A 16,598-nucleotide genomic window follows, 5' to 3' on the forward strand; every position below is an offset into this window, starting at 1 on the left:
TCCCATGACTCAGCAATTATACGAAGGGGCTGTAGCTTGAGAAATGAATGGATGATACACACAGCTATCTATCAATACTCATCACAGACTACAACTGCTGGAGGCTGGTAAATTTAAAGAACTATAACACATAACACATCAGATCTAATTAAAAAATACTTTAAACCTGGGTTGGTGGTACAGGCATGTAATCTTAGCTAGTCTGGGGTGGGAGAGCTGAGGCAGGAGAATGGCACAATTTAAGCCCGTCTTGGACTACAGGATGAGCTCAATGCCAAGCTAAGCAACTTAGGAAGGTCCTGTTTCAAATATCCAAGAAAAAAAGAGCTGCGTCGGGGGATAAAGCACAGTGGGAGAGCACAAGTCCAGACTATAAGAGACCCTGCTATTACCAATATATTAGCACATATCTATGCATATGTATATATGCATAATTTCTATGCATATAAATTAAGTTCACAGAGAGATATGATACTAAACATATGCTATCTATTTAACAATTCCTATGTACTCCCCACTGTGACCGACTGTTGTTAATGTATTTCATATCAGGGATAAGTAGCATTATTATTTACATCTTAAGAATTAAGAAACAAGAACAGAGGAGCTAGGTAATGTATCTGAAGTTATCCAGCCAGCCTTAAGCAAAGTCAGAATTATGAATTCAGTTTATTTTCCCCTAGAGTCTCCCTCAGGCATTACCTATCCTCTTTTAATTCTTTAATTAAAAGATTATTATAAGGAAGTCATAAATAAGAAAGATAGCACACCAAAATTATCCAGACCCAGGGTCCATAAAAATATATTTGATAGTAGAGTGTAAAATCCAAGGTAAAGCTCAAAATGGGTATTCTGTTTAGAAACTCCTTGAGATGTATGAAGCATCTTTTTTTTTTTTTTTTTTTTTTTTTGAGACAGGGTTTCTCTGTGTAGCTTTGAAGGCTGCCCTGGAACTCACTCTGTAGACTAAGCTGGCCTTAAGCTGGCCTTGAACTCATAAAGGTTAGCCTACCTATGCCTCCCTAGTGCTGGTATTAAAGGCCTGTACCACCACTGCCCGACTGTCCAAAATTCTTTATGCTGTATTTTTCTTGCAATTTGTTTGTGTGTAAAATTTCTCATAACTTTTAGAATCCTCTGTAAAGTTCCTGAGGAAATAACTCATATTTTAGGAACAGTGGCTGTGAGAAGACCTAAGTGTACCAGGCTTCCTGTCATTTCTCAAGTTCAGTTCTTGGCTTGCTTCTGCTACAAGACTTGACTGCCTTGGAGAGGAGAAGTAAGATGTGGTGGCAAGAGCTAAGGAGGGGTTCTGGGCTCCTTCAGTCCCTGGTAGCTAGTCTCTATGCAGGGCCCAGCATAGCCTCCTGGAAATCTCAACCTTTCCTGTTGTTTGTAACTCATAACATTGGACCCTCGCCTGATTCTAAGCTGCATGAAGAATGAGAAATGCTATCAGATAGTGTATTAATTGTCCTCTTGCCAAGTCATATGTCTCTCCTTGTTACATTTTATTGGCGAATTTTTAGCTTGTGCCTTAGCTGGGCTCAGCTGCTGTACAATGCTGTAGCTACACTTTTTTTTTTTTTTTTTTTTGGTCATGTGGAGTGGAGAATCGTATTTGCTACAGGAAGCTAGTATATATCCAAATGTTCTGCCTTTTCTAGTTTGAAGGTCAAACAGTGATGGGATCAATATGACTTTTTACTTGGGATTTTTGATCTTAAATGCATGGCTTCCCTAGTTAAGCTCTCCCGTGGTTTTATTCCCTCATATTGATCCTGATTCACTTTGGTAACATATTACATCAAAGAGTTTTATGTTGCATCACAATAGGATAATTCTTGTTTGGGAAAAAGTGCAAATGGGGATTTTTTTTTTCTGTGTGTCCTCATGTGCTACAGTATGTTACATTCAGTTTATGTTTTTAAAAATAATGAATAGAGTATTCCTCTGACTCGAAGGTTTTATTAACCAGCTTTTAAAAAGCTTTTCATATTTATGGTGTTTAAGAATAAGCAGAGGTAATGCTCTTTTATATAGAAAATGTTAGTTTAAGGATTATTATGTTTTATATTAGAATTTTGATTTTCTTGACATTATAATTTTAAAGTTTAATTTGCAGTTTTACACACACACACTCACACACACACGCACACATGCTTTATATATGCTTTTTTACACAAATATAAAGTCTCCCTGCCATCTTCCTAAGATTCCTTCCTTCCTCTACACAAATCTATCTCTCATATTCATTTCTGCTCCTTTTGGTTGTGGCCCACCAAGATTAACTAGCCTCATCTGGGTGACTATGGCATTGGAACTATGGCTTGAACCTTGTGGGCACATCAGAGGGTAGACAACTAAAGGCAGTAACTTCTCCTCTCCCAGTCTGTGTATGGCCACAATTCAGAGGGGAAGGAATGCCCTGGATGTCTTCCACTCCTTCACTGCAGTTTCAGGCTGGTCTCATAGTATTTTTTTCTTTGATCCCAAATCTCAAATTATTATTTAGTAACAGACTTCCTGGTACTTTAAAAAATATTTGGAAAATTACCAAAGAGTTACCTTTTACTACACTCCAGACAGATGATTTCTATCTCATACCAAACTGAAAAATAATCTAACATAGATAGAAATGGCCATTTTTAAATCACGGAAGTTACTGTTGCTGATTATGGAAGTCCCTCCTTGTATATGAAAGATACTGTTCTTAATTATGAAAGGAATTTTTCTAGTTTTGGTAAGTACTGCTTTCAGCTAATAATTATTATGAAAGATGCTATTAATGGTAATGGAGGCACTATTCCCAATTATGCAGTGTATATTACATAGTGTTATACTGCCCCGAGAAGATACCTTAAATTATGGTCTAATATTGTCCTTGTTGCATATGATGTTGAGCACAAAAAATATGTAATAAATCCATTTCAAGATGTTATCATACAGAATTGAAGTTCAATATATTATCTGGTACTTTCATCTAAGAACCTTAGTTTGATGGGAACTCAGTCCTCCCAAAGGTTAGCATGGAAGACTCTTTAAATCTGCATGGGACCCACTTCCTTTTGTCATGAATTAGAAACTGTTGCTTCTTTCTGACTGGGTTGACAGGGCCTCTAACTTAGGGTTCAGCCATCTCACAATTAGAGACAAAAATCCACACAGATTCTCACTTCTAAATGTTCTTTTAACTGTATTTGAATTTTGTAATTGAATAGAATTGTTAAAATTTTAATACTAGAAATTATTCTCTGAATTTTCCCTATAAAAACACTATAAATCATGAGTATGGCCTTAAATATATAATGGACATGTGTGGCATTAATATAACACAATCAAAGTATAGGAGTTGGGCAGCTGCAAATAGCATTTCAAACTTACTGTTTATCCTGTGTCCAAGTGCTGACAGTTCACTTAAATAATAGAACTGGAAAATATTTTCCAGAATGTTCTCTTCTGTTTAGTGTCAGTATTTACTGTGATACCACATGTTCAAATCATTGTAGTTGATTTTCATTTTGAATATTACATAGCAGTAAAGAAGAGACATATGTAAAATAATATCACCAAATTATATTGGTAGCTATAAAATAAAGTTATAGGTTTCATGTAGTCTTAACAATAAAAAATTGAATACTTCATTTAAAGCTTTTTTGTGAATATAAAGTTTCAATGAAAAAAAATTAAGAGAAATGTGTGCCAAATTCCTACTTAATTTCTGATCTAGGAAAGGAATTGTGATATTTATGTATCTTTGAAAAGGGTTAGAGTTTTTACTTTAGTAATCTTCAAACCTTTAAAATTTGTGTATTCTAACTTAATTTGCTATTAAAGTAGTAAACTACATTTCATTGTGTCTCTGGCTTTGATGATACTTTTGGCGTTCCTATGTGGATTCTGAGTTTTGCTGACACAATGCTAAGGACATTGAGTAACAGGAAATGATCATTTACGGAATTAAAAAAAAAAGAAAACCTCCCTCTTCTATGAAATATTTTTATATGGATACTACTTGTTCTCCTACTGACCTTCCCTCACCCTTAAGAAATCATGGAAATTTTAGGATACCATTACAAGAACTGAGGACTGAAACAAAACGAAGTTGGAAGCGCTTCAGCTTGGCAAATTGACATGCTGTTTTTGTATTTATGTCTTTCAACTTTAACACCGACAATTTATTAAGTGAGACTCTATGCCAGAGCGGAAGCTGCAGATCCTGTTTGGACACCGTTGAGGAAGGAAGCCGGGACTTTATGGGGCACCCCCTTCCTCTCGGCCAGTGACCAGGAAAACCATCTTTCTGTATGAAAGCTATTCAATCTGAGAGGTGGGGTGCTTTGGGAAGGAAGATGACCTCTCCCTTGTAAAGTGGAATTGCTGTTTCCCCACTGTGACTTAGTCAACTCATTTCCACCAGTGTTTATAAGAACACTTGTGTGAATGACTGTAGTGACAGCAATAGTCATTTAAAATATGGCTCAGATTCCCGGCCTTCCAGTTTTTCAAGATATTTGAATTATCAAGCATTACAGTCACAAATTGAATGCTTAATAAACCCAGGTTGTGCTGAGGCACTGCAGAGTAGAGTATGTTTCCTAAATGCCAGAGGTTTCCAACATCTACTTTGGAAAAGCATGGATGCTCTCAATCTGAAGACAGAACAAAGAATTCTATAGCTAGTGTGATTTTAAGGGAGCCAAAGACTTTCAGAAATGCCTTGGGAGGCCGTGTTTGTTGAGATGTTTTGTTTTCTGGGAACTAGAGGCAGGTAGCATAGAGTGGGGGAAATGGTGTGACATGCTGGATGAAAGTCAGAGGGACTTGCTACTGTCAAAGATATGGCTGTATAGGCACGTTGTATATCTTGAATGATTTGGGATCTTGACTGCAAATTCAGCTAGGTTTTTATTTAATTGATATGAATTTTGAGGGGACCAGTGAACCACTGAGAGCTTCATAATAAAAATTAGTTCCTTTATTCATTTCCTTACGATTCTTTAATATTTGGGGGGAATGGTTTTATAATTAAACTAAAACAGCTAAGGAAAGTGGACTTATTTCTTTCAATGTTAGCTTCTTATGTAATGATGTTGCATCTGCCAGCACTAAAACATTACCAATAATAGTATGTTATGAATAAGTAAATTTGGGTCTTCAATTAGATTTTTTCTGTTTTTATTTTTTCATTAATATAGGTTTTTTTTTTTTCTCCCAGGGTCCAGTTCATTACATTACATACTTTTACCTATCATATAACCCTAGTATTTTCTGATTCATAACAGTTTCCTACTCTGTCATTTTTTCTCCATGATCCTGACATTTTTTAAAGAATATTAGCCAGAAATTTTGGAGAGTGTTCATCATATTTGAGTATGAGGAAAATGTAGTCTTCAGAATTTGGGAACAATAAACTTCCTGTCACCATGTCATAATCTGCACAACTAGGTTTATGTCAACACACCACTTTGAGCCAATGGTTGTTACTTTATCTTCCTAACAATTACAATGCCACTCTAGAATTAAAAGTTGACTTATCTTTCATTTAGTACCTGCCTAATATTTGTTTCATATGTAATCATATAGTGGTAAAAATGTGATCAATGTAAAAACTGTAAGTAAATTACCCAAGCATGCTAGTAGATAAAAAATGAGTTGTAAAATACTTTTTACAGAGGCCAAAAAACTAAATATGTTTTCAACTTAGTCAAAGTTAGTTTTTGTTTTTTTCCATTTAAAACACACAAAACATTGGCACCAATATGTACTTTGTCTTTTATTCCTAACAGATTAGAGATGGTCAACCAAATTGTTATGTATTGAAGAATAAAGATTTGGAGCAAGCTTTTAAAGGACTTATTTACTTAGAGATGGACCTCATATATAATCCGGTAAGTACCCCAGGGTATGCCTCCCACCCTCTCAGTACCCAAAACACATGGCGTTCAGCCTGTGTGGTCTCAGATTAATGTCAAATATTTCAGAATTGAAGCTGGAGAATAAATGGTGTTGTGTTTACACCTCAGTCATAAAATCCATGTTGAATGTTCCAGGTTTCAAATAGTTGAGCCAGCAGGATTGATGAGGTTTAAATTCTCAGTAATCTAAATGTCAAGGAAAAAAATTAAAAATGAAGGAAAAGGTAGTCTTTGTATACATACATATATACTTTTCATATCTATATGTCATCTACTGATTACACAGATATATGATGTATTATACGTATAGATATTCCATTCTATAAACACAAATTTTATGTTATATATAAGCTACATATATAGCATATCTGTTTAATCTGTGACATGCAAGCTGGGTGGTCTCTAAAACAATGAGTATCATAGATTATATATCTCTATAGTCTCAAATCCTCAGTAATGCTGAAATCAGGAGATGGTCATCAAAATGAGTGTATTCTCCCTACTCCCTTCCTTTTCCACTCAAACACACCATCTGTCTGGTTTGCCGGAGAGGTGACCCAATCTGCTGCTTTCTTCTGGGAAGCACTTTTGTATGGATTATGTGGAGATTATGTTATTCATCCAAGACATGGGTGCAGTCGCAGGTGGAAATGTGTTGGTTGAGAGATACAGTGGAGGTAGATTTGCGTTTCAGGTTTTGAAGTTTTCCCTCACTGTGCTGGTTTGAACAAGTCAGTAAATTCCTCTGGGGCTCAGTTTTCCGTCTGTAAACGAGCTCACATGGACCATTTACTTGCTTTTTCAGGTCACTAGTGGTAATGAGATTGTCTGTGGAAATGTTGTTTTTATGGACTGAGAACTGTCATTCCTGTTTTAGGTACAATTGCCAAAAGTTTAGTTCAAAATGAGAGGAGAAATTTTTGTTATTTATATTAGCATGAAAATTTATGAAGCTCGGTGTCTGTTCTGGTTTGAAATACTTCTGTGGGTTTATCCAGCTGATGACAAAACTGTCCTAGGTTCAGCCTGACTTACCCAGAGACTTTATGACTCTGAGACCCTGGAAAGTGGCCAGGCGTGACTGGACCCACCACTTTCTGGTTCTACCCATGGCCTTTGTGTTAAAAGGTCTCATTTTCTGTGATCTCTGCCACTTGGGAAGAGAATGAAATCCCTGTGAATGCTGTCCCTTTAACAGCTGTGTTTTCACAGGTCAAAGCAAGCATCAGAACCTTCACTCCAAAAGAGAAACGCTTTGTGGAGGACAGCCGTAAGCTGTCCAAAAAGGTAGGGACGCCCAACAACTGGCCTTTGAGTGCATGCAGCACCCAGGATCCAAGTGTTGGTGGTTATGGCTGGGTTCTCTTCCACTTCTCTCCTCTCTTACTCCCTTTTCATCTGGCCTCCTCATCTTTTTACTCCTTCTCTTGTCTTCTCTCTCAATAATGGGGCTTCAGCCAGGTCAATGAGGAGAGACGTAAAGCATATCCATGTCAGTCAAGAGGGAGTGTGCACCCTGTAGTGTGCCAAACAGATCTCTAAAAGTGAGCGTGGAGCACAGACAACCTAAATTTCTTTGTCCACCCTCTTCGCTTGCTTCATTTTGGTTTCTTCTCTGACAGTTGAACACAAGGGCTCTCTGTTCAGTGGATGAAGGAATTTCCCAAGGGACTGAGGAAGCTTCTAGCCTCGGATTCACCTATTTGCAACCTGTGTCTAAATTTAGGGTGTGTAGGCATTTTACCCCACATTGAATTAGCTGTCTTACTGTTTGCCCATCACCCTGAATTCTTATCAGTTCAACAAAAGGTAAAGATCTAGGATGAGTGGGGAGGAACTTCATATTCCAAAAGAAAAACCATGACCTTTGCATTTCTTTCTTCTGTGTCCCTCCCTGTCCTCTTTAGATAGTCCAGGATTTCAGTCAGGACCCATTGTTCCTCTTCAGTTGTGTAACAAAGAACAAAGTGTCCCCCCTTTAAAAGTGTTTATTACTTCCACAGCTTCCTCTGGGGTGAGCAGCTGTGCATGACACAAAGCAGTTAAATATAAAGCAATCTTATCTTCCTTTTGTTTCCCATGAACTTCTGGGCCCCTGCACTGGGGAAAGGATTTAGCAGTCTTCTGGAGGGAAGTAACTGAGTGTTTTGTTTTGGTGCCATAGCATTAAGTGCAATAGTCATTGTGTGTAATCCAAGTAAAAGTCTTCATTTTTATTATTATTTTGTTTTGTTTTGTTTTTGCTCTGTTTACTTGAAAGTTAAAACCGAAGTGGAGGTAGGCAGGGCGACAGCTTTGCAAGCAAATCAAAATACTGTGCCTCCCGCTGGGAGAAAAGAGATTTCCTTTACAAAACAACTTGGCCTCTGGGGTGGCTTTGGCTTGAGAGTATCTGGGGCGAAATTCCCTGGGTGGGTCAGGACCCTCCTCAAGTGCTGCACACCACTGGGTTACCCTAGATGGTCATAAATTGAAGTTTTTACTTATGAAACAAAACCTTAAAACCAAGTCATGAATTCTTCCCTACCATCTGTAAGGTTAAAAACAATGCCAATCCTTTCAGGCAATAAGGCTTGAGAAACCTGTTGATCACTGTACAGCTGGGAAACAGGGAGCTGGATTTCCTTTCTACGAGTACACCTTTTGGTCTAACTAAGCTGTAATCAATCGTACGGCTTTCCTAATAGCATTCTCTCCAGTTGTGACCATACTAAATAACATCTTGATACTCATTCCCATTCTGTCTCAGTATTGTTCTTTCTTGCTCTGTCTCTATACTTCCGTCTCTCCTTACCACACCATGCACACATGTGCTCTCCCATACCATGTACATGCATGCACACAGCACTCGTGTACACCTCTCTCTTGTCAGCTCAGTTTGGAACTGAACACTATTAAAACAAGCTGTTTTTCAGACAATGAGCCATAGTACAGGTTGGGAATTCTTGTTCCCTATGGATGACAATATTTTGAAATAATTTTAGAAGTAAAACTTTGTACTTTTTAATTGGCACTGGACATAATACAATTTAAACAGCCAGGGCAGCTGATCTATGGGAACATCCAGGGAATATAAATCTCATCTACCTCTCTGTTTCCCATCTTTGAAAACACAGATCTTATCAAGAGATGCAGACAGGGTGAAAAGACTCACTATGGCAGTATGGAATACGATACAGTTCTTCAAAAGCTGCTTCCAATGGGAATCCACCTTGAGAAGTTCAATAGCATTTGTGGTAAGATTCTTTTTTCTTTGTAATGTTCGCATCATTTGCTGTTTATTTGTATCCACTCACCTCTCAAAACTATATTATAACATAGGGGATTAGCCTTTATACGACTGTACCTGGGTAAAAGTTACCCATAAAAATTCTTTAAATTATTCAAATACTATTCATATATCATTTCTCACTCAGCTTAAAAGAGCCATGTTTCTGTGATGTTTCTGTGATGTTACTGCAGTCTATTTATATAGTCTTTACATGGTCTATAAAAAGTGGCAGCTGGCAAGTAGTATGACTAAATTATAACTAACTGGTTCTACTTTAGTTTTTCAGAAAATCATTCACAAAATTCAGTATTGAAAATGTATCCACATCAAGCTTTGGATACAATTGATTGCTGCAACTTAAAACAGGGCTCAATACCATAATTTGGAAACGCTTACATATATGAGATACACACATTTTTCTCAGAACCTTGGCCCATTCTCATGAGTATAATATCATAGAGTTAGAGAGCTTTAAGAAATTGTCATGTTTCCTGAGTCTGTTACTGAGGGTCCATGGATCTTTGAAGAACATCACATTTGGCACTACAGCCTCGTCTGGCTTCTCCGGGCATTCTCTCTCATTTGTAAAGGAACTGGTTTTTAAACATATTGACAGTGTCAGCTATGGAGGAGATACCTGGATTCCTACTGTCTTATACGTCTTTTATACCAGGTATTAGTGGTGAATTTCTATACAGTTTCTGTATAGTTAAGAGATTACAATAGCTAGACTATATATATGTGGTGATCAAGGCAAGTTGGGCTCTGTTTTCTGTTGCCAGTATATCCTCCATGTTTTCTCTGCCTCGAAGTCTCAGCCTTAATTTAGATGATGTATATATCATATAAATATAGTCATGAGATCAAACTGATATAGAAATAAAATATAAACAAAGCTGTTACATATGTGTGTATGTATATTTATACATGAACATAAGATATTAGTGCTTCATTAAGACCTCAAAGTTATTTCCACATTTTTTTTTTAGTGAACCAATTATGTCAGTTCCATAAGAGACATTTTCTTTGCCACTGGGTAGCATTTTGATTGGTTTATTTTTATTTTTGCATCATTTCAGGGCATCTATGTCTCTGTTGTTGTCCTGGCATTTATTTAGCCACCTCCATTTCTTACACCCTCCTCAGCTGGTGGCTTCATATCTTAGGCTCCTCTTGGACCTCCCCAGCTCCACTTCCTATCCAGATTCCCTTTCAAAACTTTCCATGGGCTGTTGTGTACAATTATGGGCCTCAGAGGAAAGTGAACACAATTGGTGGCTGCTTCCAGCCAGCGTTCTGGTCAGCCGCATGAGAGGTAGAGGATTTCCCCCTCCCTTTTTTTCAGTTGATTTCTGGCTCTGAGACTTTAGAAAAACAGATCTGTTGCCCTGGATTCTGTAGGGGATGACAGAAATGATTAATGGGCTGCCGGCCTGATCAGAAGAAAGATTAAAACAAATGAATGGAAACAGGTTGTCCAGTAAAGAGTACTTCTGGACAGGAAGAGAGCCTTGCCAGGGGCCTCTTCTCCACTGGCTCTGTGTGGGTGAGTCCTCTCTGCTGGGCACACCTCAGAGAAGAGCCATTACCAGGGAGTTAGAGACTGCAACAATGTTCCTTGGTACTACACAGGTTGCCAGACAGATGGACACCAGTACTGTCCTCTCCTCCCTAATTTATTGAAGCCCTATGCCCAAGGATACATGGACTATGAGATTGTGGCAAGCTCTACTGTTTACATGTATGGCATATTTCCTTTAACACATCACTGAAAAAAGATCAGATTTAGTCACACACACTGTAGAGTCGACTTGCTGTGCCCATGCACTCCAATCTCACAGACCCAACCAGCTACAACTAAAAAAACCCTTCAAAATGACATCTGTACTAAACAAGTACAGACATTTCTCTTGTCTTACTCATACAAAATAGTATCACAGCTATCTGTACTTCATTTGCATTTCATTTCAGGTTATAAGCAATCTAGAGATTTTTTTATAAGATATGTGTATGTTACAGTGCAGATGATGACATTGAAAGTAAGGTACTTGAGCATCTCTGGGATTTGGATGTCTGAGGGGAGGAAATCTTAGAACCAGAACCCCAAGTATAATGAGGGCCTACTATATACATAAACTGTATCACTTATCCTGAGTGTTGAAATGCACTCATGTGCAAAAGTTTATAACATATGAATTGTGATTAACCATGATGAATCTCAGAGACCAAGACCCTGAAAGGCAGATAGTTCCTGCCCCAAAGCTAATAAAATGGGATTTTATTAAACCCTTTCTGTTACTATGTACCACCGTTATAATTATCCCTGTACAATTTAAAGAGTTTCTGCTCTTTAAAATAAGAACTAGATTGAAATGCACTTAAAAGACAGAATTAAAGGGGTGTGTGTGTGTGTGAGTGTGTGTGTGTGTGTGTGTGTGTGTGTGTGTGTGTGTGTGTGTGTGTGTGCGCGCCCGCGCGCATCCAACCTCCCTCTTCAGTTGTTTAAATTACATCATGAGTAGTCAAGCTCTTTGGGGAAGGCATGTTTTGTTCATAGAGTATTCTGTGGGCCTGTGGGAATTCTGTCAGAGACTGTCTATCAGCAGAAAGGTAGCTCCTCAACTAAACTGAGCCAGAAAGATGCAATGTGCTTGAGAGAAGCAAGCTCAGCATCCTCTTGGTTTGGCTTTATTTGCAAGGATGATGTGTACATCACCACTGGTACCCACTAATGGTTCTGCTGTGGTCTAGTTAGGGCAATGTGCTGCTTCCTTTTCTTCATCAACCTAGCACTTCCTTTATATTCCACCTGCTGGCTTGGGTGTTACAGGGGAGGACAGCTTTGTGGGTGTCTGAAACCCACAAAGTTTAAGCTGAGAATTTATTCAACATCCAGATTGTATTTGAAGATGAGAGATAGTGTTAGGCCTGAAAAGATCAATTTTGGTCAAACTATCCATGATAGGACTTTCCCTGTCCCTGCCAGTACAACAATTAATGCTAGTACACTACATACTCAGCAGAGGAGGGAAAATATTTCTTTCTTTAGTTTGCTCCAAAAACAGTCTACTAACTTCATATTCTTTCCTGTTCTTCTGATGAGACAAAACATGTGCATTGTGGGATTATATGTATATGCTGGCTATTAATGTTAAGTCTTCAGGGAAGCAGGCCATACATTTCCCTGGGATCTCTATGAGTATGTGTTGCTTAGATCCTTCCTTGTCGAAAATTTCAGTTTAAAATTAAATCAGTGTTTTAATGTCTAAGTCCAGGGAGTGTAATCAGACATGGAAGAATTTATCATGTTAGATTATCTGAGCATAAACCCGATTCACTGTAGCACTTATCTTCTTGATGCTGTGTGGGTGGTTGCATCCCCAATGCCAGGGAAAGAATGCTATCTTGAATACTTCCTCATACCTGCTATGTTAAAAGTTACTGTGTGTTGTTTAATTTGTTGTTGCAAAAATTCAAATCAAAGAAGAGGCCACTGATTTGATGGGGCAACATGCAAAGAGTAGTTGAAAGGAGGGGACATCAGAGAGGCTTAAGGGAAGAAAGGGAAGGAGTAATCACTATATTTTAATTTAAAATATATTTAATATAAGTATTTAGTTAAAGTACAATCTCCAAAATAAATCACATGTAATACAATAAAACATACTTTATAGATGCTAAGTTTGCATTATATGGGGAATGGCCAAAACACCTCAATGCATTTCATTAGGCAGAATATTTCAAAGAAAACTCTCATTCTGTCTTTAGCAATTGTGTTTTCTTCATGAACATTTGCTAAATATTTTGGTCCATTGTTTTCTCTGAATTTTAAGTTAGTTATACATGCTAAATTAACTATATATTTTCCCTCTTCAAAAAGTCATGTTCTTGACTTTCCCAATTGAAAGCCAATATAAGTGTTAAGTTCTTGACAGAGAACAAATGCAACAAACATATTGTACATGGGAGTAAGTACATCTGTCTGCATCCTGCTCTGTGAATTTATTTGTAAGTATGGTATTTATCCATATGCACATTGTTATACCCACACAGACCTTGAACTCTGGGCATACTGAGAGCTTAAATGACAACTTTCCTGACTGGGTGTATCCATCCCAACCAATGCTCAGATGCTAATTCAGTGAGTTCCCATAAGAACTGCAGATGTAGATCCAAAGCTGGGCCCACTTTTTCACAGGAGAAAATGTGCACCCATGCAGTAGAAATGTTTCTTTTGTGTGTGTGTTTGGAGGCATGTGAGGATTGAAACATAGATCATCTAGCTTTACAATGGCCCTGCTTTATTCTATGGCTAGATATTACTTACCACTAATGCTCACAATTCAATGCTAACCTTGTCTTTGGATTTATATTCTGATTCTTGGAGCAAACTTAGTGATTATTTGAGAATTGCCATGTCAATTGGGAAGAGACACCTCTTCCCAAGAACTGAGAGAAAGGCACCTACCTGTGTGGGACTCCATGGGTCGCTTTGTTCTGAGTGATGGACTAAAATTAAATAAACAGTTCCAGCCTCAGGAATTATGTGACCTGTATCCACTTTGGAACTCGAAAATGTGATCTAGGAAGCACTAGCTCTATGTTAATCCCCAGTTGGAATGTTGGTTTCCCCTCTGTTGGAAGGATAATCTTAGATGATTCCAAAGAATTTTCAGAGGAAGCATAAACAACAGCTGAGTAAATGGGTCATGAAAGGATTTTCTACTTTTCAAGTCTTCTTTAAGATTTCAAGTTGTTAAAAAGAAAATACAATGAGCTGGACAGTGGTGGCACACACCTTTAATCCCAGCACTCAGGAAGCAAAAGCAGATGCATCTCTGTGACTTCGAGACCAGCTTGGTCTACAAGAGCTAGGTATGGGACAGCCTCCAAAGCCACAGGGAAACCCTGTCTCAAAACAAACAAACAAACAAACAAACAAAAAAGTAGATAGAATAGGGAGTCATTGTGGACAGTAACAAATGCCTTCAGGGTACCTTACACAACCAGTAAATAAGCAGGCATTTCTGGTGAGGTTTAATCCCCATAGTATGTCTATGGCAGCACATCATTTGATAGTGGATTGATTCACACACAAAAAAATACTTTTGCATTGTGATATTATGTAGTATACTGTAGAATCAATTGTAAACATGTGATTTTGCTTTTCTGTTTTTTCTGTATAGATTTATGCATTATCTCAAGGCTGTTAAAAGACATGAAGTTATTATATAAATACATTTTCCATGTGATTAAAAATAACATTTACTAAGAGATGGACTCATCACAAGGTTACTTTTAATAGCACAGCTCCCATGGTGCTTTTAAAGTACAGTTGCCTTTATGGCATTGTGTCTTTCCACCAATCTTTCAGATAGACAACTCCTATACTGAGAGAGGCTAGTGTGCAGGGCATTGATGGATTCCTTGTTTTATTAAATTTTTCCTTAGACATTTGCTATTAAAAAGTAATCTAAATCTACCATATATCAATGGACATCTTCTTCATAAAGCTATGACTTTAACATCTGTGACTTTTTCCCTAAACTTTTTGAGTGTAAAAAAATGAAGAATTTTTCTTGAGTTGACAGGACTTGTAATATGATATATAATTTAAGGTATCCATCAACCACTCAAATAAGGTTCAACATACAATTCTCTATTTCTTAGTCATAAGCAGTATTTACCATTTACAGACTCCTTTACAGTTTGAGATCCCTAAACAGTAATAATGGAGCCAGCTATTCCAACACACAACAGACATATGTGTAAAACACACACACACACAGACACGGGGGGGGGGGCACTTACGAAGTGAATTGTTGGCTCTGTTGAGCAGTTCTCCAGAGCAGTTTAGCAAAACCTTGAGGTGACTGTTGTTTTATTTAATGCTATAACAAAACACCCTGACAGTAAAGGAGTAGAGGTTCATATCAGCTTAGAATAAGAGGGTACTACTTTCCATCAAATGAGGCAAGTCATGAGGCTGAGATCTTACAGAAGCAGCTGGTCACCTGGACTCCATGTCACCTGGTCACCTGGACTCCAAGAAACAGGAAGGGATGGATGCTGGAACTCAGCTCACTTGTGTTTTGTTCAAACAAGGACTAGAGCCCACCAATTGTCAAGTGATATCACCAGTAATTAAGTAGTGCCACAATAGTCAAGGTGGGTCTTGTCACCTCAGTGAACTCAGGCTGCAACTCTCCCTCACAGAAATGCCCAGTAATGTGTCCCCATGGTGATCCTAGAGCCTGTGGAGTTTACAATCATTATTAACCATCACAGTGACTATGATCCTCTGAGACATTCAGCTTTATCTCCTTTTATTATGGATGAAAAAGACAGTCTGAAATTTGCTTCTGGGCTCCTTAGATGGTGCCATTCAAGTGGCTTTTTGATGACTTGGATATTGGTTTACAGCATCTAAAATATTTAGTTTTTTTCCCAAGCTCAGTCACGAGTTTATTCATAACCAGCTGTACTTACATTTTATTACTCTTTTGGTGGCTATCTTCATACCTATTGACAACCACCACTGTTCGTATCATATGGTCAGTGCCTGTGAAGTTGGAGTTTAAAGTTGAACGATATTTTTATAAGAGGAAATGAAAATAAACACAAGGTTTGAACCATTTTGTGTGAAGGGGGAATTTCTTAAGACATCTTAACAGTATGTACATGCACACACACAATATGCATGCAAAATTTGCAGTTCTTGGTATATCATTTGTTTTAATCCTGATACAATGATCCCTCACATCTTTAACATGGAAGACTATGTAACATGCTTCCAAATACATTGTAAAGATTTTTTTTCTCTCTGACACTTTTTAAAAGAAGAACAATTCATCATTGTACATTGTGATTACAATTTTTACAGCATAATTGTACCTTATATTGACAACTTCTCAGGCATTAACTAATTATGCCATTTAATAAAATTATAGTAATTGCATTTAAAAAATTATCCAAAGAAGATGTTAAAGGACACTATTAGCTATTTTAGCATATTTTCATGTTTATGTTTTCAAACTTCAAAGTGAATTGTGCTGCCAGACAGAATCATAGGACACGCAGACTGAGTCATTTAGTATTTTAGAAGATGCAGATTTTGACTCATAAACACCAGGCCTTTATTATCCTAATCCTAGAGCTGTGCACACTGTCACCCTCACGTAGCCATGCTAGAGAGCAAAAGAATGACAAGCTCAGTCTCTATGATTTTTATCCTAGTCTCCACATCAGAACTCTGTCATTACTGTTACCTATTCCCAGTTGTCAGTAGGTATGTTTTCTTGGGCTGAACTTTGAGCACCCATTTCTACTTTTACTTGAAAACAACATCAGATGTGTGTGGGCAGCGTGTGCATGCACACACACACACACACACACACACACACACACAC

The 16,598-nt window shown here is 37.7% G+C and overlaps 1 protein-coding gene across 2 annotated transcripts in view; it reads left to right on the forward strand.

Annotated features, from left to right (window-relative positions):
• The window catches only part of Mctp2 (multiple C2 and transmembrane domain containing 2), a 188,059-nt gene that overhangs the window by 104,020 nt on the left and 67,441 nt on the right, over positions 1-16,598 (forward strand). For both annotated transcript variants that reach the window (XM_035441380.1, XM_035441381.1), the window contains exons 14-16: positions 5,790-5,891; positions 7,131-7,205; positions 9,035-9,154. In XM_035441380.1, the coding sequence (XP_035297271.1) occupies positions 5,790-5,891; positions 7,131-7,205; positions 9,035-9,154 (297 nt within the window). The remainder of the gene's footprint in view (positions 1-5,789; positions 5,892-7,130; positions 7,206-9,034; positions 9,155-16,598) is intronic.

This window comes from Cricetulus griseus, chromosome 3 (assembly GCF_003668045.3).
Source record: "Cricetulus griseus strain 17A/GY chromosome 3, alternate assembly CriGri-PICRH-1.0, whole genome shotgun sequence".
Lineage (NCBI taxonomy): Eukaryota > Metazoa > Chordata > Mammalia > Rodentia > Cricetidae > Cricetulus > Cricetulus griseus.